The sequence below is a fragment of the Volvox carteri genome (assembly GCF_000143455.1).
Source record: "Volvox carteri f. nagariensis unplaced genomic scaffold VOLCAscaffold_4, whole genome shotgun sequence".
NCBI classification, from domain to species: Eukaryota; Viridiplantae; Chlorophyta; class Chlorophyceae; order Chlamydomonadales; family Volvocaceae; genus Volvox; species Volvox carteri.
The window spans coordinates 982371-1004717 of record NW_003307547.1 but is presented as its reverse complement, the minus strand read 5'-3'; the positions used below and the strand labels follow the sequence as shown (position 1 = coordinate 1004717).

The 22347-nt window shown below is 53.6% G+C and overlaps 5 protein-coding genes across 5 annotated transcripts; 3 read left to right on the top strand and 2 right to left on the bottom strand.

Moving 5' to 3' along the window:
• Positions 1 to 697: 697 nt before the first annotated feature.
• VOLCADRAFT_103162 (uncharacterized protein) lies at positions 698 to 3268 on the bottom strand (the record flags this gene model as incomplete). The annotated part of the gene is made up of 5 exons (XM_002946686.1): positions 698 to 1427; positions 1550 to 1672; positions 1810 to 1888; positions 2580 to 3159; positions 3195 to 3268. 4 exons carry the CDS (start codon positions 3266 to 3268, stop codon positions 1605 to 1607), a joined length of 801 nt encoding a protein of 266 aa, XP_002946732.1. The 3' UTR covers positions 698 to 1427; positions 1550 to 1604.
• Positions 3269 to 4119: 851 nt separating this feature from the next.
• On the top strand, positions 4120 to 10081 carry VOLCADRAFT_103161 (uncharacterized protein; the record flags this gene model as incomplete). Its single annotated transcript, XM_002946870.1, has 11 exons — positions 4120 to 4179; positions 4287 to 4367; positions 5245 to 5485; positions 5578 to 5637; positions 7058 to 7074; positions 7280 to 7355; positions 7458 to 7509; positions 7600 to 7708; positions 7892 to 9301; positions 9570 to 9812; positions 9897 to 10081. The coding sequence occupies 9 exons, from the start codon at positions 4120 to 4122 to the stop codon at positions 8246 to 8248; spliced, it is 1053 nt and encodes a 350-aa protein (XP_002946916.1). The 3' UTR covers positions 8249 to 9301; positions 9570 to 9812; positions 9897 to 10081.
• A 723-nt stretch (positions 10082 to 10804) lies between these two features.
• VOLCADRAFT_86991 (Apoferredoxin) lies at positions 10805 to 11994 on the top strand (the record flags this gene model as incomplete). The annotated part of the gene is made up of 4 exons (XM_002946869.1): positions 10805 to 10836; positions 10920 to 11193; positions 11424 to 11566; positions 11667 to 11994. 4 exons carry the CDS (start codon positions 10805 to 10807, stop codon positions 11992 to 11994), a joined length of 777 nt encoding a protein of 258 aa, XP_002946915.1.
• A 1535-nt stretch (positions 11995 to 13529) lies between these two features.
• Positions 13530 to 19183, top strand: VOLCADRAFT_86990 (uncharacterized protein; the record flags this gene model as incomplete). The annotated part of the gene is made up of 5 exons (XM_002946868.1): positions 13530 to 13606; positions 13938 to 14282; positions 14665 to 15004; positions 16325 to 17238; positions 17467 to 19183. 5 exons carry the CDS (start codon positions 13530 to 13532, stop codon positions 19181 to 19183), a joined length of 3393 nt encoding a protein of 1130 aa, XP_002946914.1.
• Positions 19184 to 20043: 860 nt separating this feature from the next.
• Positions 20044 to 22251, bottom strand: VOLCADRAFT_103160 (uncharacterized protein; the record flags this gene model as incomplete). Its single annotated transcript, XM_002946685.1, has 6 exons — positions 20044 to 20459; positions 20592 to 20817; positions 20973 to 21002; positions 21293 to 21440; positions 21525 to 21573; positions 22106 to 22251. 6 exons carry the CDS (start codon positions 22249 to 22251, stop codon positions 20270 to 20272), a joined length of 789 nt encoding a protein of 262 aa, XP_002946731.1. The 3' UTR covers positions 20044 to 20269.
• Between the last annotated feature and the right edge of the window lie 96 nt (positions 22252 to 22347).

The following is a 22347-nucleotide window of genomic DNA, read 5'->3' as shown; positions in this document are numbered from 1 at the left end:
GGTAGACAACCCCCGGAAGCACGGCCGTGTGTGTTGCGATGCACGCGCAGCAAAACAGGACTCTTCCCGTAACACGCAGCAACGCACGTGGACGCAGGACCTGCTGCTCGGGGGCCGCAAAGTCGTAGAAACCAGGATCCCTGTAGAGGCCTTTCCAATTGCTGGTGTCTCCTTTGGCGACCGACAGGTATGGACCGGTTTATCCGCGTATCGGAAGAGACAATCAGAGTTTAAACATCAGCATCTGTCACCCGCCATTAGCCATTTACCAGAGCCGTCAACTCTCAACCAAGCACTTGCGCGTGCAGAAGTTGATACGTCACCTAGAGCCCGATCAGATTGTCTACCTCGAGCGAGAACCATGGAACCAGTACGACCTGCTGGCAGTGCGCGTGCTAGACCTTTCTGGCCGGGTCTTGGGCTATATCCCGCGGCGGGACGGCCAGAACGCGCGATTCAAGTACGAAGGCTCATTTGGGTTGATCGCGTCTACAGGCCCCGCCAAGGATACCTCTGTGTATGGTGCTCGGCTATACGGTACGTTAATGTAGAAAAGCACTCAATATGCGTCAACACCTCATCGTCGGTCCTTTGTATTTCCGTACGAGTGATTGTCCAGAGGATGAACTAACATTGGCATCACCGCAACCAGCCCAGTCCGCCACCGACAGACAATACATTCCACGACATTGTACAGCATGTAAATGGCAGTGGTGATTTTAAAACTGCACATACTTCACCGCTGTTTGGCCCAATGTTACATCTTAAATTCGCCTAAAGCAGACGTGCCCATGCCGACCGTACTGCAGCCCGGCCCGAGCTTGGAAGCCTGCTTCTTGACCCCATAGTCCTACCCAGCTCCAAGCCCGGCCAAGTAGCAGACTTACAGTCCGTCTTCGGTGAGCGTTGGGCGGCCTTACGGGCAACAACCCTGGCAGCGGCAAACTACCGCTGCGAAGTGACAGGCGTGAAACAGGAACAATTGCCCCTGGAGCTTACGGCCCAGTGGTGCTACAACGTGCACGAGAGGGCGGCACAGCTGACACGCCTTGTTGCACTCAGCGCGCCGCTGGCCGATATTAAGGTGCGGCTGGGCCATGCTATTGCTGAACTGGCAGCTAATGATGCGGCAGATGCCGCGGCGCTACTGCACAAGCTGCAGGATACGCCAGACGGCCAGCTGTTCACGGAAATCAACGGCATCGGGAAGGAAGACGCAGTCCAGTACTTCGAATTCGTGTGGCGCCGGGCACAGGTTATGCGAGCCGAGCAGTGGCGGGTCGAGGTGTTGCTGTGATGTAGGGAAGCATGGGTTCACAGCTGGTGTGCGCTCCCATTAGCTCGCGTCTGTTGCATTCTCCAAGAGCTGATAGGGGATACATAGAGGACCTCTGGGGCCAGTCAGTGTTGTGCTGCGTGACATGAGCCTGAAGCACGAGTAGGAAGTTGCAGATTGGGGCTCATCGGACTAGCAGTTGTCAAGAGATAGTCCAATAAGCGTCGGCTGAATGAACATCCAGCGCAAGCTATTGATTTCGTGCGGTCCTACCTGCCAAGACTAACGAAATGCGCGATGTCGCCTGTTCTCCTCTTGACGCGCAAGGTCATCCAGCAAACTGCAGGGTGGTACCATTTATCGTGTACTGCACAACACAGCCCTTGAGCGGCACGACTGCAACAGAGGGCAGACAAATGTCTTATCATTACGTCGAAGTATCAGCTTACACAGCCTAAGTTTGCCTTCGCCATTTTATGGCGCTTTGGTGTACGGGAAATAAGGCAGACGGTCTATACTTATTCTAGGCATACCTTGAACGCGGTCGCCAGGCATCACAAGGTGAAGGTTCTTGCTGTTCTGCTTTAGGACGATCCCAGTTGAGCCGACCAGCTGTGGGTTAGTGTGTCTCACCACAGCCAGCATGGCGCCGTGCAAATCTGCCATGCGATTTGGTGGGTCCCCTCCAGAGCTGGTGGCCAAGCCTCCGGATGCAGCCCCTCCGGAAGGAGTAGTTGTAACAGGGCGTGCAAGGCTGTCTGTATACCGTAGCCAGAGGTCGTGCACGCGGAGCATGGCTTCATAACTGTACACAGCAGCAGATGTGCGATACGCATTGGCATAACTAGTAAAAGCCCTGGCTGGGCGATGCATAGTTCTGAAGCAATAATTTATTACGATGCAGGTACGGGGGATGGATCCTGCCCACCTGACGCAGTCCTGAACAACATGGTCGAGCCAACCATGCTGGGCCGCTCACCTGATCGTCTGCTTTGCTGTTCGTTCCAATTGCAGCTCCATCGACTTGCGCCGTGATGCGCTACACAGCCTTGAGGTGTAGTTTGCGCCGCGTCTACACGTTTGGTAAAGAGTTGTACAGTCAGGACGGCTCTGTCTGCATGCTAATTTACCCGATGTGTCCACGACGTAAGGGGGAAATGTAGGTAAAACGAAGTAACAGTTAGGCATAACGACATTTACCATAGCGATGTTTCTCCATGGTCAAAGTGTAAAAAGCAATGCCGCTTGGTTTTTCCAACAGACATTTATGGTATCCTTGACCTTCGGATCCTGCTGACCTTACGAAGAGCTTGTTCACGTTCACTGGCGCAGTCGGGTTTTCAAGCATAACTGAACGGTCTTGAAGCCTTTGCGCAAGCAGGTTGCGCAGGTCGCTGCTGTTGGTGCGTGGATTAGTTGCCACCATCTGTGCAAGCACCTCCGCAGCCACAGAGTCACCGCCAGCGGCTGCTGCAGCAGCCGCAGCTGCAACAGCCGTCCGCATTACTGATGATGCGCGCGCCGCATTTGGTACACCCGACAGGCTTTTACTGCTCGTGGCAGCTGTAAAGCTGCCCGTACTGCCCATAGCTGTATCAACTGCCTGGGCGGCGGCTGCCGCGGCTGCTTTTGCATCCGCAAGAGCGGCGGACAAAGACCCATCCAGCACATCGTCTGCAAGGCTATTGTACGGGAACTCGCCGGTGCCAGAAGATGCCTCGCAAGATGCAGAATTACGCGTTTTGGGGACGCTGTTGAGCTGAGGGGTCGCTAACATCTCCGCTGATGTGGTAGCCGCGGACACCCTGGGTCCCGCACCCGACAACGCGACATCCAGTGCCGCCAGCCTGGCAAGGGTCGGGGTCACGTTTCCTCTTACGCCGCTGGGACATCAAAATAGGCGAGTGAGAACATGTACCTGCGACGTTTGGCAACCGACACAAGAGGGCCCCCGGGACTGGCTCCTGCATTCCGTTGGCCCGATGCCTTCATAATCCTTATACCTCTGTTTTTGTTTTGCCAGGAATAATTCAAGACACGGCTCTTCTTTGTCCCCCACTGTTAGATTTCCATAATTCAAGCAGGTGCCTGCAATGCTTGGACACTAGGTTATTCCAGGAGCCGCCAGTACAGGCACCGTACGGCAGCCGCGAGGCCGTGTCGCATGACAGTGACCATGTGGAAACCGTTGAAATATCGTTTCGTAATTCGGTCCATGGTCGTATGCTAGCACGCATTACACTTCCTGCATGCCTGCGTTAACTGCCATCCAAATACGTGAAAAGAGATATGGGTGAGCAGATAAAGGAAAAATAATCGAAGCCATGCAGCAAGTAAGCTTACGTTTTTGGATAGAACAAACGCTGGTTTCAACGGTACGCGCGTCTGGCTAGAGAATGGCCATTCCAAAGCCAGGTCTGCGATGCTGGAAGACATTTCTGAGGCAACAGAAGAAAGGCCATGGTAACACAAGCGTGCGCATCCGAAGGTAGGAGCAACTTTGACTGAGGAGTGCATTTGGATTGCAAAGTATTAAGTCGCCTGCTGCGCAGATACCTTCGGGCACTTGCGTACGTCTTTAATGTGCATACACTCATACTTACAGCGGTAGCATGTGGGTCTGTGTCACTGTGCTACGCGCTCAATTTCAGGTTAGTTGTGGGTTCAGCAGCGAATATGCCGTAACTGTCACAACGACGAAAGGGGGGAAAGTGCGTAAAAGGGTCTCAGGTAATCAAGCTACCCGAATGTTATGAGAAACTCAGGATCAACTTTGCCATTTAGCATGCCGCGGCCCCTGATCGCTACCCTTGCTGGTTTCCCGTGCAAAACGAAGGTACAATATGGATATGTCTTTGGTGGCGACGGGGACTACCTTTCCCCTGGTTTTTACCATCCAGCAGGTGGGTCTAGCATGGGTTAGCAACACATGCGACCCCGGCCTAAAATGCCAGCCATATGTCGACCAGCCTCTCGGCAATGGCAAAATACCATCCATTCGCATCGCCAGGCCTTCGCTCGGCGGGAGCGCGCGACGATCCTCATTGCGAACATGAAGGCCTCCCTGGTTGCGCTGTACTACATGCATCGGGTGAGCACGAAGACAGCAGCGCGGAGCATGGCAACATATAGCTGGACATAGGTCTTGCCATGCATAGCATGGATCGAAGAGGTCTTTCAAACAGAAGCTTCCTGTTATGGGAAGCCCAAGAGCTGAAGGGCGCTGTTTGACTGTGTATCCTATGGAACCGCGTGTACTGGGGAAAGCAACCTTGGCTTCGCAGGCTCCAGCCTCAATCTGGCGAAGGGTTTGGTATGCCCTTCGTGGCCTCGCACATAGCGCGGTGTTGCAATGCCTTGCGAGTGCGCAGGACTGGGACCAGACTGAGAACTTCCCTTCATCACTCGGCAATAACAATCTCCAATGGGCTCGGAAAGTGAAGGCGGTCCTTGAAGAATTCTGCAACAGCTGCTCCAGGTGGGTAGTATATCACACTGGTGCGTACTTCCCTATAAACTTGATGTAAAATGCCGAGCGGGTAATCAGGGGCCGCGATAGGACATCGGCACAAGCATAACCATAACTTTCTGCTGCGGGTCTGTGTTGTAAGTTTTCTTGTCGTAATTTGCAGCAGCCGTGTTTTTCTTTGGAAAGAGCCACCGTCTCGGCTTAGTGCAAAACCCCAGCACGCGCATCGTTTACCGTTTATTATATGGTCCAGGGTTCAAGATCGTCCTACCCCCTGTGTATGGCTGTAACCCGTTACGGTTAATACCTCTTTACCAATTCCACCTTGAGCTAGAATATTCATCAAAGCTCCAGCATTCCAAGGCATATTGAAGTTGTACCTGTCCGCTCATAACCTGCACTTGTGGATAACCTGCACTGGATTTTTTATTGCATCAGACTCCGCAAGCGTAATACTTCTTTCGCATGAATGGTTGCGATCAGGTACCTCACCGCGCAGGACAAGTACGAATCGCTGGCCGAAAGACGGCTCGTTGCAAAGAAGAAGGACGAGTTGTATGAGCTGTTCCTGCACCGTTTGGATGTGGAGGAGCGAGGCTTACCACACTTCCAGCGCAGGGTGCACCGTGCTGACCGGCAGGATCCGGGCCACGTGCACCTCATGGACTGCTACCGTGCCCTGTCGCTGCTCAGCGTGTTTAACGAGCAACTGACGCTAAAGGCGGGATATACGCGGGGAGGTGAGTTCCGTAATGGTTGGCGGGCGCGAACGCTTCAAACCAACTGTAATGCTGTACTACCAATCCACTTATCCTATGATTGGACTTGGCAGGTGAAGGCGGCATGTCTAGGACCAACCAGTATCTACGCTACATCATCAGCAACCTCGAGGGTGCGTTCTTTTCGTACAGCACACTCTTGGAACAACCTCGTTTCATTTCATGCAAAAGTCCTCGAGGGTTTCGGAGTTAAATGCGTGTAACAAGCAGTTGCAAGTAGGAGAATGCGGATAGCAGCACGACCTTCGGCTTGTCGAATGCATTATCTGTCGAGTACGAATGACTAGGGTTGTTCCTGACATTAGAATGTTTTCCGTTCTAATCTAAATTCTTATTAGATTCTAATTAGAAATTAGGATCTAATATTAGAAGACGCTCGACAACTTTTCAGGGAGGGGTCCGTTGAACCTGAAATTTTGTATAGACCATCACAGATGTAAACGCACGCATTTCCAATTAAATTTACTCCGGTCGGGTGCCTGGGGAGGGTACCTACCAGCCAAACCCACGCCAGACTTGCTACGGAAACAACCAAGAACGCCGCCAAACCTGTCCTTTTAAGTCCCTACTTGCACAGAATCACCACATAACTGCCGGGGGAGTGTTTGCTCGCTAAGGGGAATGCAAAAACACAGAGAGGAAGGGCTAATCTGGTGCCTGCTAGCCAAACCCACGCCAGACCGCTGCGGAAACAACCAAGAACGCCGCCAAACCTGTCCATTTACGTCCCTATTTGCACAAAATCACCACATCACTGCCGGGGAGTGCTTGCTCGCTAAGGGGAATGCAAAAACGGCCGCTGGTTTGAAACGAACACAAACCACTCCCGCGGAAGCCAATGAATAAGTACTTCACTCCCTGGCCTCCTCCAGCAGCTTCATCACCACCTCCTCATCGTTCGCACCGAAGCGGCCCTTCTGCAACACCCTGCTGTTCTGCCGGAGGTAGATCAACTTCTCGGCGCGCTCCTTGCCCAGCCTGTTGCGGGCTTTCGTGAAAAGGTTGCCCCCGCCGTCGAGCAGCAGAACGTTGAAAGAAGTCCAATAAGCTGCAAGACCCTTCTTCTTTGCGGAGGTCAGAGCTTCTGCATACGCTTTTGCATCAAGTTCCTTGTTGCCATACTTGTACATTGGCCCTGATGCTTCCGCCTTCCGATGAGGAAGGGGTGGCTTTGATGGCCCCGCACCTCTATCTGACATTTTCGTGTAAAATGCACGCAGTAGAACCGCTGATGCGCCTTAAAGCTACGGCTTTCCGGCCGTTCTAATGTCCGTACGACATTAGGATGTTCTAATACGTTCTAAACGGGGTCTTCTAAAATTCTTATTAGATTCTACTTATATTTTTTCTAATATTAGTTCTAATGTTCTAATGCCGGCACAACCCTACGAATGACTGCCATAATGCCGATTCAGATGGGACTAACATTATATCATACTGAGGCATGTCATAATCTAGAGCGAGCTCAGGTAACAGTTATTCACGCATAACGCCATTGCTATTGTCCCCCCCCCACAAACCTCCCTTTTGCAGAGCTCCGTATGATCCGGGTGAGCTTTTGCGCTATGGTTCGGTTGATGAGGGTTGATTGGCCTGGAGTCCAGCCAAAGTCGTACGCCGCCACTGTGCCTCTTGATTTGGAATACGATTTGCTCAATTACCAGAGTACCTGGTTCTGTACGTGATTCATGCAACTTCCCGTAGGTGTAGCTTTCCCGCCCTTTAAGTTTGTAAGTTTGCCTCGCATGGCAACAGGATTATCGGACGCCTTACATGATGCGCGCAGCTTGCGGAATATTGCTGCACATCTTCGCCATCATCCTGGCGCCGTGTGAGTGGATTTAAGCGCGTTGGGTCCTGGACGCCTTGATATTAGTTTTGGTACCTTAACCTGGCATTAATTACCCTCCTGTCTACCCTCTTACAACGGCAGACTTCGCGCACTTCTGCGACTCGTGGTTAGCCTTGGGGAATGACGAGGCCACGTAAGTCTCACAAAGTTGATTGCAGCAGTAGGCACCGGTTGTCCTGCATGTTCAACTCAAGGAATTAATTGTTGATGGCTTTATCTGCAGGTGCCCAGCCGGCTATGCAGCAGCAGCCGTTTACGTCATGATCGTCATGCTGTTGTACCACACGATGTACGATCTTGAGATGCCTTTCGACGAGCATGGTCTTGACGATGTACGTCCGTGGAAGCTGTACTCGGTCTGATTTACGAAATGCTGTGCATGGTGCCTTGGTGAAGCGTTTTGGCATGCCCACTACACGGGCTAACAGTTGACTTCATCACCAAACTGCAAAGCCGAGTAGTATACGTGGGATGCGGTCGACTTAGATACATGAACTTCGTATACCGTGCCGCAGGTTTTCTTCATGACATCTGCGGAGCTGGACGAGGCGATGGGCATGCACGCATCCCTATCTGGCCGCTCTTCCGCTGACTTGGACAGCATTGCGGGGTCGTCTCCACGCGAGTCGTTGAGGTTTGGTGTTGGCATGGATGGCGTGCCTCACGTGGCGGGGCTCCACATGCACCACCACACGCTGTCATCTAAGGACCTGCAAAGCAATAAGCCTCTACGCACTATTCCGTCCGATGACGAGCTCAAGTTAGACGACAGCCCGGAGGGGTCCAATAACCGCCTGTCGTCGGGTTTGGCAGGAGCTGGGAAGGGGTCGTCGCCAAACGGGTCACCACCGCTGACGCAGTTCATTTCGTGATGGAAGTCTGGGTTGGCGCACGACCTTGGCGCGACCCATAGCCCACTAGTGTACATTGGCGGAGTGGTGAGTGGAAGGAAAATATTGCGTTAATTTTTGGCGAGGTATATGGATTCACCAGAAGCTTTGTCTCGATTGACCAGCGTAGCGTACTGCGTGCGAATGTTTTTCAGCAATATTCGCAAGGGTGTTATGTCCTTAAACATCACAATGCATGTGGCAATCCACGCTAGCGTTCTATTTCTGCTGAATTGGAAGGTTGGATGGAAGACAACACATTTCCACACTTCCAAATTCATTTCCACACTTCCAAATTCATTTCCACACTTCCAAATTCATTTCCACACTTCCAAATTCATTTCCACACTTCTAAACTGAAATGTATGCATCATGTATTCAATTGCGGAGCCGATCAAAACCGACCACCCTACGTCCGGCAACAGTTGACGCATGTCCAGAATTATCAAATCAATTATATCCATTGGATGGTATATAACTGTTTTTATCACATTCCCACATGGGAAACATGGCTGTCACAATGGTCACAATCCGTTTGTAATCCTAATCCTTGGTGCTTGGCAGCGAAGTCATTTGACCATTGTGCATGAAAGCACCGTCATTACCCTGCTGGGCAGACGAATACCCCGATAACACAAAAAGCACAAATCGATTTGCACGCAGCCATTTTTCCAGGCTGTGCAAGGCGACAGCTATCCTGCTTTACGCGTGTATTTCAATATCCTCCTATTGCGTGAAAAAGCCCGTCTGTAACTAATCGATTAACAAAGGCAAGTGCGTTATTGTCGACTGCTTTAAACATGCATCCCTACAAAAGAACATAAAATCTCGAGGTGACGCATACCCATTACACCCATTTCCTGGCACATTGCTCATCTCCTCATTTCCCTGTCGTCCCCGCCGTGCTGCTAGGTCCGTCATCCCGCTGTAGGTCCTCCATGGTTGGCACATTTGCAATTCGGCTGACGAACTCCTCCGCCAGATCCAGGTCGTCCTCCGCCTCCTCAAGCTCATCCACCAGGTCGCTGATAATGACTGGCCAGGAGACACGGACAGCAACGGCAGGCGCTCAATCGCAGGACTTTAAGTCACTGTAATCCACGTAATGTAGACAGGCAACTATGCATCATAGAGAAACCCATAGGTGCTGCAGCTCATCATGTAATAATACCAGCACGGTGCTTGTTCACATCCGGTTCACATACTGGTTCACATACGACGCTAAGGCAGATAGAGTATTGACCTCACGTGTTGCAACTCTGGACGATCCGAGCTGACATCATCGGCAAACCTAGACACTCACATGTGTCGTACACGTACATCGCTCCCCCTCCGATGATGGACCCCAAGCCGGCCACCAGAAAGTCACGTCGACTAGGCTTGTACCAGGGGGCTGCCTGATCACATGCAAGTGTACATTACCAAGCCATTACCGTGCATGAAAAGCATATTGAACGCAAGCTATACCCGTGGAGGAGGCGGAGGAGGAGGTGGCGGGGGTGGCGGCGGCGGTGTGAACGTGTCAACGTTAGGCTGACTGGATGTCCTGAACCACGATAAGAAATGGGCAGGCCATAAACGGTAAGGTAGCTGTTTATAAAATGATTGCGGCTCAGCAAAAACACACTACCTGCACGCGACCATCGACCTTAGGACAGGTCTCAACACAGAGATTTGTCGTAGTGTACTATTGAAGTCTAGTCGTGCATCGCATTGCACTGGATACCGGGTATACATTTTAAGCTTCACCCAAAACAAAGAACAATCAAGGCGGCTGCGGATTTGGCAATGACACTAAATGCGACACCGAAGGAGCAATGTGTGAAGAGTAACCTATTATCGCCAACGTGTCTAAAATGCTGACTGGCCGATATTGCCCTTTCTGCAGTGGTTGCGTACGATAACCTTGCCGTACCCTCCGTGAAAAGCTGGTAATCTTTCATGCTAGTTTTGTGGTGCAGACATTACGAAATGCTCCTATTTAAGAGAGTATATCTTTCCGGACGGCGGCAGAAAATCTCATCGTTCCCGGTACACACAGGGTACCGCGGATTTTACCAGCCTTTCTCTATACTTGGCGTCGCAAATCGTGATAAAACTCTATCCTTTTAAATTGAACATTGTGTTAGCGTTCATTGGCTTCGTCGCCATGCGCAACCTTCAACGTTTAGCCAAAGGCTGTGCGCCAACAGCGAACTCAGTAACCATCCGTCCAAATCGCTTCAAGATCCTCAAGATCTCCTGCCAAGCACAAAAGACAGCGCCGGAAGCACCACCCAAATCGCAAGCGGAGAAATCTCGGACGGGCCTCGGGGATATTGGTGACCTTCTTGGTCCCATCGGCCTAAGTTACAGCGCCGGCACAAAGGTATCTACCATGTTTTCAGATCTTCCGTCTATGCACTGTTTGCCCGCCGGGTTTTCGGGGAACGGTTGGCATAGCTTCCTGCTGAACGTTAACGAGGGAGTAAAGTCCGTCTTTCTTCAATTTATTTCAAATGGCATCGTGATGTGGGCATCTGACGGATGTGCGGACACATGCCCGAAGTCGATGGGCAGGGGCTATACACGTGAGCTATGCCCTCAGAGATTTACTAGCACATTCACGACATGTTTGCATCATCCTGGATGCGTGGCGTCTCATTGCGGCTAGTGTTGCGGTGCAGGAATCAAACCGTGCTAATGTTGAGGTTGACAATACCTCTGGAGTTGCCCTGGGGCCTATCAGCCTGAGCTTTGCTACGGAGCTGAACGATCGCCAGGGCCTGGACGCCAGCAGCAGCGGCCGGGGTGATGATGATACAGCGGGTGTTCAGCCGCCCAGCATCCATAGCATGACAACGGATGAGTGGCGCGCCTTGTACGAGAAGGATGGCACCAATGATCTTTGGCTAGAGGACGAGTTTAACGCCGGTTCACGTCTTATTGTAGGTATAAAGTTGTACGCCATATGATCAGTATGATTGCACGCTTGCTTAATAGCACGTTTGCTTGCTGCATAGTTGCTTCTGTAATAGCAAGTTGCGGGCCTACCAATTGAGTTTTACCGAATTCACCTAGCGGGACCATCGGTGGAATTAAAATGTGATTGCTGAACTACTACCTCCTTGCGCCGTGCTTGCAATCACCACTGCTTGCGTGCTGATGTGTTTCGCAGGGTGGGCGAGCTGTGCACAAGGGTGGAGTGTATGGCTTCCGTACTGGCGAAGGTCCTACTGCAGGTGACGTGCCGCGCCACAAGGTCAAGATTTTTGACCACTACGGTAACCAGGAGATTGACATCGAGGTGCCCGAGGACAGGTACGTTTCCCATCTGGGCCACCAGTGTCTTCGATGGCGTTGAGGAATTCGCAGTCGCTCCTGACTAAACTAATGAGGGTGCGCTCTTTTATGATCCCAGGTACATTCTTTGGGAAGCTGAGGACAATGGTCTCCAGCTGCCTTACGCTTGTCGGATGGGATGCTGCACGGCATGTGCCGTACGTGTAAAGGAGGGAAGAGTGTACCAGCCCGAGGCGCTGGGTATTAGCCAGGAGCTAAAGGATCAGGGATATGCGCTTATGTGCGTTGGTTTCCCCACCTCCGATGCGGTTATGGAAACTGTTTCCGAGGACGAAATTTACGATCTGCAGTTTGGGCAATACTTCGCAGCGCAAGCGCTTGATCCAGATGCGGAAAGTGTGTCCCGTGACGATTACGCACTGTCAATTGCGAATATGGACGAGTAGTTGATGGCACGGAGGCAGTCAATATGGCATGAGGCTTTCCTTTCATTTTATTCTCATGTAGCGGGCTCAGCTGTATAGGACATTCTTGCATGCTATTATTATTTTTATTCGGTTTCTTCCTTGTTGTTACCCGTGCTTTGCACGGCAGGTGCGCTCCACCATTTTTGGAACCGTCCGGCAGCAATCTGCACGGATTTACATGTGATGGTCCGAACACAGATATTAATTACGTGTTTTTGTAATAATAGTTATGCAATAGTATGACCTACAGTCGGAATCATATTCTTACAGGTGCTAGCAAGCTAAGATTGGATTGCTTATGCACACAGCTAAGATGAACGAAAGACTCAGCAACTATCAATACGTTGTGGCAGTCCTATCACTTATTAGCACTGTCAACGCGCAGTCGTGCCAAGAGTTGTCAACGTACAGTGCATCAGCAGCGGAACTTCGGCTTACTGGGAACTTTTCGCAAGTGATTAAATGCAAAGGGGTATCGAGCTTCTTCCTAGTACCTTATCTGTGGAGCCCCATAAAACTGAGTTTGGATTGTGGCAAGTTGCAAACGGTTGGTGTGGCCCAAGGTTCGGCGAGACATATCAGTGTATATCGGTTGCAGCCGGTGATGGCGCGCTATACTTTGCTTTGACTGTAGTATCAAGTCTATATAGCCTCAACGCCTGATGAGCTTTTGGAGCGCTACCGGAAGCGGGAGCAGGCTTGGTGCAGCCTCTCCTCCCTGTTCGGTTCGGGCTGCCAGGTGCAGCTCTCTCCCTTCACGACGTCCTACATTGGCATTCGGAAGTTTATGCACACAGGTATGGCATTCTTTCTCGGGGCTTCCCCTTGGCATGCAGCCAGTCACGCAGCCAGTCACGTTTTCATACCAAAGAACTGACACGCGTTAGCGCATCCTATTCAGAGGTTGGCAAAACGGTTTATACGGCTGCGGGAGGGCATAATTTAGGTTAGTAAACCTAAAAATTTCAAAGTCAAACACAGAGTTCATGTCCAGCGCGCGGCCCTACGGGCCGCAATAGAGGCTGCAAATCACGTCTCTTGATCAAAATTTTGGTCATTAGGGACCCGCAGCCGAATTTCGGCTGCGGGTACTGTGGTACGGACCCGCAGTACCCGCCTTATTTGCCGACCTCTGATCCTATTATAACTGCTGCTTATCGGAGAGTGGATACTGCGATGCTGGTTGGGAGGAAGGAATGGTGTCCTGTCTGGCAATTACTGCAAAATGCAGTGCTTCGTGTTGCGTTCCGCTGCGCCCGCTTTTTAAACGCGTTGCTTGGCAACGGTTGGGCCAGGCACGCCTGAAAGTGTGTAGGTAGCGGTGTTGTTACCATGAGGCTGTGGCTGGATACCGGTGCCAATGCGTCGGCAGTGCGTATACCTTGCTTGGGCGTTCGTATCCACCAGGCTCACCCTGCGTCTTCCACGGTGAGGCGGAAGTAAGCGGATGGATGCTCCTCAGCTTCCTTGCCGGAGTTTTGGTTTATCCGCTGGCGGGCCCGCTGTCGGAATCTATGGCACTGCGCGTCACCAGCGGCGGGCTGCTATTCGCCGTGGGCTCTGTTCTTATTCTTATCTACGTATTGGCAAGGTACGTCAGCCAGGTACGATAACAGGCTGGTTTGGATGTCGTGTGGAAGCTGCTTGGCCTCGTAGATGTACCGTGTCGCCATGCATGGTAGAGAGAGCGTAGGGTCTTTCACGTTTAGGCGGATTGCAGCGTGATCACGATGACAGGCTGGTTTGATTCGTTCTGTTGGATGTGGCAGAGTATGGCTCCTTTTCTGTCTTGTTTATGTGCATCAAAAACCTAAGTACCTGGATGGGACGCTTTGTGTCGCAATACCCTTGTTTGCTGCGTCTGCGTTGCGAGCTCTTAGAGTTCCATTACTGACGGGGACCCACTTCTTGCCATTCGGTAGGCAAATGCCTGGCCGGCGGAGCATGGCTGCAACTGCTATGCTGCTAGGCAGCAGCAGTTGGGGAATATTGCGCTGGCTGACCGGCTATTGGCTTCCATCCGGCTACGCACTTCTGCACAACCGCTTGCTGCTAGCTTACCTGGTGGTCATGGGCTTGCTTGGAGCTGCGGTCACTTACATGTACGGCGGCGTGGAGAACACCAGGCTTAACACGGTGTTGCGCGTTGGGCTGCAATTGTTTGGATTCCTGCTGATCTACATGGGGACTTGGACCTGCTCCTCGTTGTACGCAGCAGTTGTGGCCGTGGCGCTGCTACATCGGTGCACGACAGCTATCAACACGGCGTAAGTTTCGGGGGTGGGGCGGGAGGGCTCCTGGTCCTGCACGAGCCCTTGGTCGGACAGCCAGGTTGGCCGATGCCGTGGCTGCTTGTCGGGAGACTCAGTCGGGAGACTCACTTTGGTATGTGTCCTGGCTGGCGACGACGTGGTGGTGTGGGATGTCCGGCACGAGCTGGCAATCGCAGTGGTACCTCGCATTTCTTTTTCATTGTCTTCATAGATGTGATCGCCTACGACAGGGGGCACGAATAGGACACAGTACGCGGGTGACTAGTCTGAGGACATCATCACACTGTCGATTCAAATGGGTACTTTTACGAGCAACCCTCTTATATTAAATTACTTGCTAAACGTAAGCACTGCATTTTGGACAAACCGTATGCAGGCTTAAACGGCGCTCGGCGCAGAACGCGCTGAACAAGGCGCAAACGGCATCCCAGACACGGGCAGGGGCGGAGTTCGAAGAGAAGTTACCGATGACGCCGACGGGTCCTTCGTGGGCGCAGCAGTACGCTCAATCACCGCTGGGAGACGTCCCATTGGCGGATGGGGACGTAGTGGCCCGAGTGTCACCCCTGCCCCAGACGCCTTTGTCGTTGCAATTCATGTCGGGTTCCGCATCGGTTATGGCATTGGATCAGTTTGATGACTGCGTCCCTACAGGCCTTATCAGAGGCCCTGGGAACAAGATGATTGTTATCGGTGGCGAGGAATATGAAGAGCTGGTCGGACAAGGTTATGAGCCCGACGTCCGGTTGGGTCGTATGCGGCCACCCAGCGCTACTCCTGGGGCTGGCAGCAGCTTTGGCAGTCCCCCGTGGAGCGAGACGTCTGTGCACCACAGGCGTCGTAACCGAGATCTTTAATGGTCCTGGCTAATGAATTACTGCCATTTAATGATTGAATGAACACCGATCCAAGAGGGGTGGTCATCATGGCGAGGCGGCCGCACGACAGGGGAGGGGACCTGGCGGAAGGATGTAACCGGGTAGTAGCGCACCGTTCCCTATGCCATGATTGACACAAGTTGTAACAAGTCGCAAGTCAAGTTACGCTGATCTCGTCAAGTTACACTGACGTTAACGTTCTCTTCGTTTGTCAGTTTTTAACAGTGGCAGTAGCACTGTGAACTGCATCGTACGACAAGGAAATCGCAGCCCGACGTCCGGTTGGGTCGTATGCGGCCACCCAGCGCTACTCCTGGGGCTGGCAGCAGCTTTGGCAGTCCCCCGTGGAGCGAGACGTCTGTGCACCACAGGCGTCGTAACCGAGATCTTTAATGGTCCTGGCTAATGAATTACTGCCATTTAATGATTGAATGAACACCGATCCAAGAGGGGTGGTCATCATGGCGAGGCGGCCGCACGACAGGGGAGGGGACCTGGCGGAAGGATGTAACCGGGTAGTAGCGCACCGTTCCCTATGCCATGATTGACACAAGTTGTAACAAGTCGCAAGTCAAGTTACGCTGATCTCGTCAAGTTACACTGACGTTAACGTTCTCTTCGTTTGTCAGTTTTTAACAAGGCAGTAGCACTGTGAACTGCATCGTACGATATCGGAAAATCGCATTCTGCACTTTTTAGATCGTGCGGTTGCGCCTTTTCTACGATCAGTGTCCCAAACTGTAATGGACAGGCTTTTAACATAAGTTGATATTCTTTATTCTTTGGACTGCAACTACGTTCTTGTGGTGTTCGATGGCTTGCAAATTTCGACAAGCGCATACTGAGTACAGTACCAGGTTTGCAGACAGGCAAGCAATTCAATTCGTCGATTTTTGCTAATAAGCTATGGCTGAAAGCGCCCTGACTCGGTGCGCGATATCTTGCAGTTATTGGAGTCATGGCCTGTGTCCTGGAAGGGCACATCCACATCTTTTGAATAGATGGAAATCGCATCAGCAGTTGCGAATCTCCACAAGTGCTATTAAGGTGTGTGATTCTGTTAGACCTGGGGCAAGAGCTTTCGCTCTCATCGCGCTTTCCGGAACAGCGTCAATACAGCGCTGAGAGTTGTGCTCAACCGGCACGCCCATTCCCCAGATCCAAGAAGGCAGGCCCTGGCTGACTATCGAGGACCAAGCGCCGAAGCGGCCGGTGGAGCATACACTTACACGCGAGCTTGGTTGCTCGCCGGTAACTGCTTTCCAACCCAGCACCAGAGATCGTGCGCTCAGCCACTTTTTCACGGCGACCATCATGGGTGCGCAGTCCTGGCAGGAGCTTGAGGCGCTTGCTCGTGTGCACTCTTCGTCCTTCAACCACGTTCATGTTAGCGCTCTCGTCTGCCGATTGCCCAAGGTGGTGAACCCTGTGGAGCTATCTAAATCCGAAAAGACCCAGTTCAGCCGCTTCCTCCGGGACGTGTCTGACCTTGTAACCATACGACTTAGTGCCTTTGACCCCCGGGCTATCGCCAACGTCCTCTGGGGGGTTAGCAAGCTTGGTTACAGCCCGGCGCCACCCACCTTAAACAAATTCTTGTTCGAGGCATACGTGCGCATGTACGATTTTAACGCACAGGAGCTGGCCAATCTGGCATGGGCGCTGGCAACCCTTGCATCCCTCGGCAATCGGCCAGTGCCGATGTGGCTGCGCAAGTATACATTGGCAGCTGTACCCCGGGTTTTGGACCTCAAGCCGCAAGAGCTTGCACACATGGTGTGGGCGCTGTCAAAACTCTTCCCACCTGCAACAGCGGTTTCTGCGAACCCGCCGGAGCCGTCCGCGCTTCTGCCTAGGGCTGCAAGGGCGTCAACAGGCGGCAGCACCGCAAACGAGCTACAGCTAACCACGCAGACAGCGAGCAGCTCCTCTCACGTCGCAGCATCCCACGAAGATGTCAGCAATCGCAGCCATCTACCTGCATCTCCACCAAGCCCGTCATCACCTAACGGTCCCGGCAGCAGTGCTAACCCCCGAGGGAGCGCCAGCATGGAGCCGCGTAACACGGCCACGTGCGTGCCGTGTGCAACTGCAGGCAGTACAGCGAGCAGCGACTTTGCCGCCCCAGCACTGCCAGTCTTGGTTACAGCGTTGGCCGCCCACGCCGTTACATTACTCTGCAAGTTTCGCTGCGGTGAGCTTGTAATGACAGTGACGGCACTACACGCCTTGGATCCGTCAGCCGCGCTGCGTGTGCTCCGATTGGCCCTGCCACACCTCCTCCGCACGGCGCCAAGCAGCCTTTCACCCCAGGACCTTGCCAACTTGTGGCAAGTGCTCGGCAAATGCGCTGCAGACAGTGTATTGGGCTTGGAGCTGCGGCTGCCAGAGAACAGCGGCCACAGCTCTTCTAGTGGCGGCCGCCGTTCTGGATCCGCTGGGCGTGCTGGTGTGGTCGTACCAGCTGCAGACATTGCTGCGGCTGACATTGGAAAAAGGACGCCAGCGGCGGCCCGCACCGCGCCCTGCACTATGGAGCCTCGGTTGGGCCGGCACCAGCTGCACGCTCTTCTGGACGTGACAGTGCGTGCCCTGCACGGCTTCACGGCGCAGGGCCTGTGCCTGGTACTCTGGTCATGGGCGCGGCTGCGCCTGCAGCCGAGTGGCAGCGTAACGGAGGCGGTCTTTCAGCGCTTCAGCAGGGTCCTGCCGGCGCAGTCAACGTTCCAGTGCATCGCCATCTCGCAATGGGCCGCCGCGCACCTTGGGCTGCGTCCGCCACCGCCCACCATGGCGCTCTTCATGTCCTGCGCTCGGCTGCAGGCGCCAGCCTCAAAGGTCAGTGAACTGATGGCGTTGCTGTGGGCACTTCAGCAGATGCGTTACCGGCCCAACAAGGAGCTCCTAAACGCATTTAACGCCCGGCTGCGCGACTCGGCGGATAAGCTATCAGCGGCTAGCCTGCAGCAAGTATTTCGCGCTTATGCTGTGTTTGGATCGCCTGTGCCACGCGAGATCCGCAATCGTGCGCTGGATGTGCTGACAGCAGTCCCAGTGGACGCTCGGGTTGCCAACGCAACAGTCCCTGCTGCTGACGGGCTTGCGCCATTGTCGACTGCTGGGCTGACACCGTCAGCAGAAGCAGCGGCTGCAGCAGATGCACCAGAAAAAAAGTCCGGTGCGCCAGGCGAAGCTCCAACGGCCTCGGTGCCGATTCCATGGTTGCTGGAGCGACCGCCTTGCGCAGCCGTGCGCTACTTCGCCACCTTGGCAGGGCTGGGTATGGGAATTCGGCCCGACGATGCACGGCGCCGTCGCGTCTCGGAAATGCAAGTTCAGCTCCTGCGATGGCGGCTAGAGGCCAGCAGTGAGCTTCGCCGCTCCCTCCGAGCCGCCATGGAGGGCGCGGTGCGGGGCCGGCTGCACGATCTGGATGCAGATGCGCTTTGCGTATTAATGTCCACCTTGGTCCGCTTGCATGTGAAGCCCGGTGCGTCTTTCCTGCGGGAGTATTATGAGGAAGTTGCGGCTCGGGTGTGTAGAGGTGGCCTGGCGCATTGGCATGTAGGCTGGCTGCTGGCGTCGCTAGGTCGACTGCATGTGCGGCCGCCGCCGGAGCTGCTGGCACGGCTGCTAGCGGCGCTGGGACCGCACCTGGCGGGCTTGACCGATAGCCAGCTCCTGAGCGTTGTTCAGGCGCTCGCACGGCTCCGCTTTCGACCATCAGTGATGTGGATGCGGAGCTACTTCGCAGAGTGCATGGCACGGATCGACGTGTGGCCGGCGGCCGGCCTGGGTGTGTTTTTACGGAGCCTCGGAGTTCTAGGGCTACGGTTGGGGACTTCCTCCTGCCGGCAGCTGCAAGTGGTGGTTTACCGTCGGAAAGGGAGGGCAGCTGGGAGTGAGCGGGCTGCCGCCACCCGCCGGGCCCCCAAGAAGGGTGCGGCGGCCAGGGAAGAGGATTTGAAGTCAAGCCTGTGCGCTGTGTGCTCGGAACTCTCGGGATGCGCTATTTGATAGGTGAGGTGGGGTGGAATGTGGTTGAGCACAAAATGTGATGATGCGGGGGCCGATTGGGTGACGTGACAACAGGCGGGGTTGATGGGACGAACTTGGTAGTTTTGCTGCGCCTGGTATTATGATTGAGCGGTAAAGCCCCGCCACACCTTTTGCAGCTTATGCCCGCAAATGGGCAGTCATTCTTTTATCTGTGATTGTGCAACGTCGAAGTGCGACTCGCGCTGTCTGCGGCTTGCACGAAAGCGGCTGTGGGGATTGAGAGGGCTTATCTGGAGAAATTTGCCATATTGGCGACTCGTTTGATGCGCGAATGCAGGACAATCCCTTGGACACGTCGTCCATATGTGCCTGGCGCTTCTCAAATGGGATTTTGATGTATTGTGCCAATACCCACCGCTGGGCATTCAGTCGAGTCGGGATATGTATAGTATCAAGCACCATGGTAAAGAAAGCCGTGACGATGCACGCTTTCGAGCGACTATCGCTCGTACAGCCCGGCGGCTGGACTTCTCGAGAACCTTGAGCAACACCTTTTGCAGCGAGGAGGGATGCATCGTTGTATGAAGATGGCATATGTTGTTTCTGACATTGCGGCTCCTGGGCAGGCGCTCGTTCCGTATGACTTGTTTACTTTCGGGGAAAGGATAAAGTTTCACCCCTTCCATTCCCCCAAACCAAAAGGTGTTTTTGGGGGCCACACCCAGGAGAAGTAATGACGTGGATAGAAAGAATTTCATGGAGCTGTGTCAAGTTGAGACGTGCACCTATAGGTCAAGCGGCCTGTGCAGCGTGAAGGTATGCAAGGACTAGTGTGTTGGGCCTATTGTGTTCTCAGTACCCATACAATTTAGCAAAATCTTGAACAAAATTGTTGCAGAGGAACGAAAGGAGTTCTGCCTGACGCCCAGTCGATAGGGAGCACAAACCTCATACCCTCTTGATGTGACCATCACGCCACATCGACATATCAACTGAGCAAACCACTTGGCTAACCGCCAATATCCAATGTACACACCAAGACTGCAACCGCCTCGCCTCCAATCCTGGCCAGAAGGTTCCCCTCGCTAGGCCCGACAGTGGCCATCACCTGACCCGCTGTTTGCTTGCGCCCCTTTTCCCCGCCTTGCGCACGCCGCCCCGAGGTTCCGATAGCGCTTGTTTGGCCCCGCCTGCTTTGTCTGCCTGTTTAGGCTTCGCCTTCTGCCGCGCAGCATGGCGCTTGGACACTTTCCTCCCGCTGCAGCTGTTGCCCTCCGCTTTGAGATGCCCCCGCCTGCAATCAGGGGCCACATTCACAAACGCCGCCGTTTCGAACTGTACCGCATGGATGTTGCAAGAACTTGGCAACAGGGTGCGATCCATCCGTCCTTGCTTGTTAGCAACCCACATGCGTCGTGTACCGCACCTGGCAGAGGATGGACCCGGGCCAGCAACTCCACCCCGGCCCTCACAGCCACCATCGCTATCCGCTGCATCTTGTTCTTCCTCGCCATCGTCGCCACTGCTGCTATCCTCGCCCGGCTGCTCATCGTCAGAGGATTGGAGAGCCATGGTGGTGACGGTGGTGGTCATTCCACTCTCACCCCTGTACACGGTAACGCTCTGTGGCTGCGGCTTCGAGTTCTTCTCATCTGCACCAAGCGCCGTGCAGCGGTGCAGGTTGTCCAGGACAGGACAGGACGCTGTCAAGTAGAAGTCCATAGAGCGTGGCACTGATGCACGAGCACATGCTTACACAAGGCGCCACCCCTTACAAGAGGCGTCGTTATGGCAATGTAGGACCCACCAGACCGTCGGCATTTGATATGACCGCTAGCTGCAGCAAGATGAAGCGCGTGTATTGCAGGGGACAGGGAGTCCTCTGCTTGTGTTACTACAAGGTAACTGCTCTCCTTCAGCCATCTTCATCCCGGGAGGCTGCTAGTGAGCCATTTCCCAACAAGTAACCAGAGCCAAGCCAGTGCTTATCTAATCTGCGAGGAAAGCTGCCGAGTAGAACCGCGCCACGCCCGCACAGGTGCCCACCCTGTCATCTTCTTCATCCCCTAAAGGGTTGTCCCCCAAAGGGGAAGAACCAAAGTCTTCCCCTTCGAATTCACCCCTCACCGTCGTCGCTGCTGGATCCAATCCCGTAGTCGTCGCCAAGACCCAGGTCCTCCTTTAACTTTTCCCGTTTCTGCATGACAGCCGGCAGCGGCTTGATGGGAGCCATGCTCTGGGGCCAGTCGTCAAGCCTCACACAAATGAAAACCGTCTAAAACCATGGAGTGGCACAGCAGGAAGCGGGAAGTGCTCTACCTCCCGCCTAGTCAACCCGTCCGTGGTTGCTGTTACCTACTTCCGAGCGCTTGTGGTTTCGCTCCTGCCGCTGCTTCTCCTTAATCTGCCTGGTTGAGGGGTCATCCGCACGTGAGATGAGGGGTTCGTCACGAAGCGGGTAGGCGAGAGCTATGCTGAAGACAAGTACCTATCAGTTGCAGAGGTTTTCTGTATCCGGTATCAAAGGGGCCAACATAAAAGACTCTCATTTGTCATGAAGGTAAATTCTGTTGGTGTAAGGGCAGGTAAGACGAAATCCAGAAGTATCTGGATATAGCATGAAATATCGTGACCTTCAGCTTGACAGAAGAGAGCCCCGTGCATTTCCGTGTCCCTAGGAGCACATCAGGAGCGGCAGGGACCGGCCAGCCTGGGTACGCCGGGATGCAGTGGCTGGGGGCTGTCGGTACGTGTGAAACTAACCTCAGGGCGTCTTGTCGTCGTTGCTGCTTACGTTTACGAAAGCCGGTTACATACTCCCTGCACGTGGAGACTTTTATTTTGCGGACATGTTGGTCATGTTTGCAAGACCAACTAGTAGTGGCGGCGCAAAGCAAACAAGCTGTGCAAGCCCACAAGCCGGTCCTGCGGTCAACTCACTTGTAATCCTTCACATCAAAGACCACTTCCACATTTTTCTTCTTCTGCTTGTGTTTGCTAATGTGATGAAGAGAAGGCACCTTCTCACCTGGAACTTTCTTATTTAGCCCTAATGCATCATACTCGCGAAACCTGTATTTACTCATCTTACTGCTTGATTTAGGAGGGGTTTTGATTGCAAAAAAGTTGGTCAAGTAACAACAGCAATGTGCTCCGACACCGGCAAATGCACCCTCATTCAC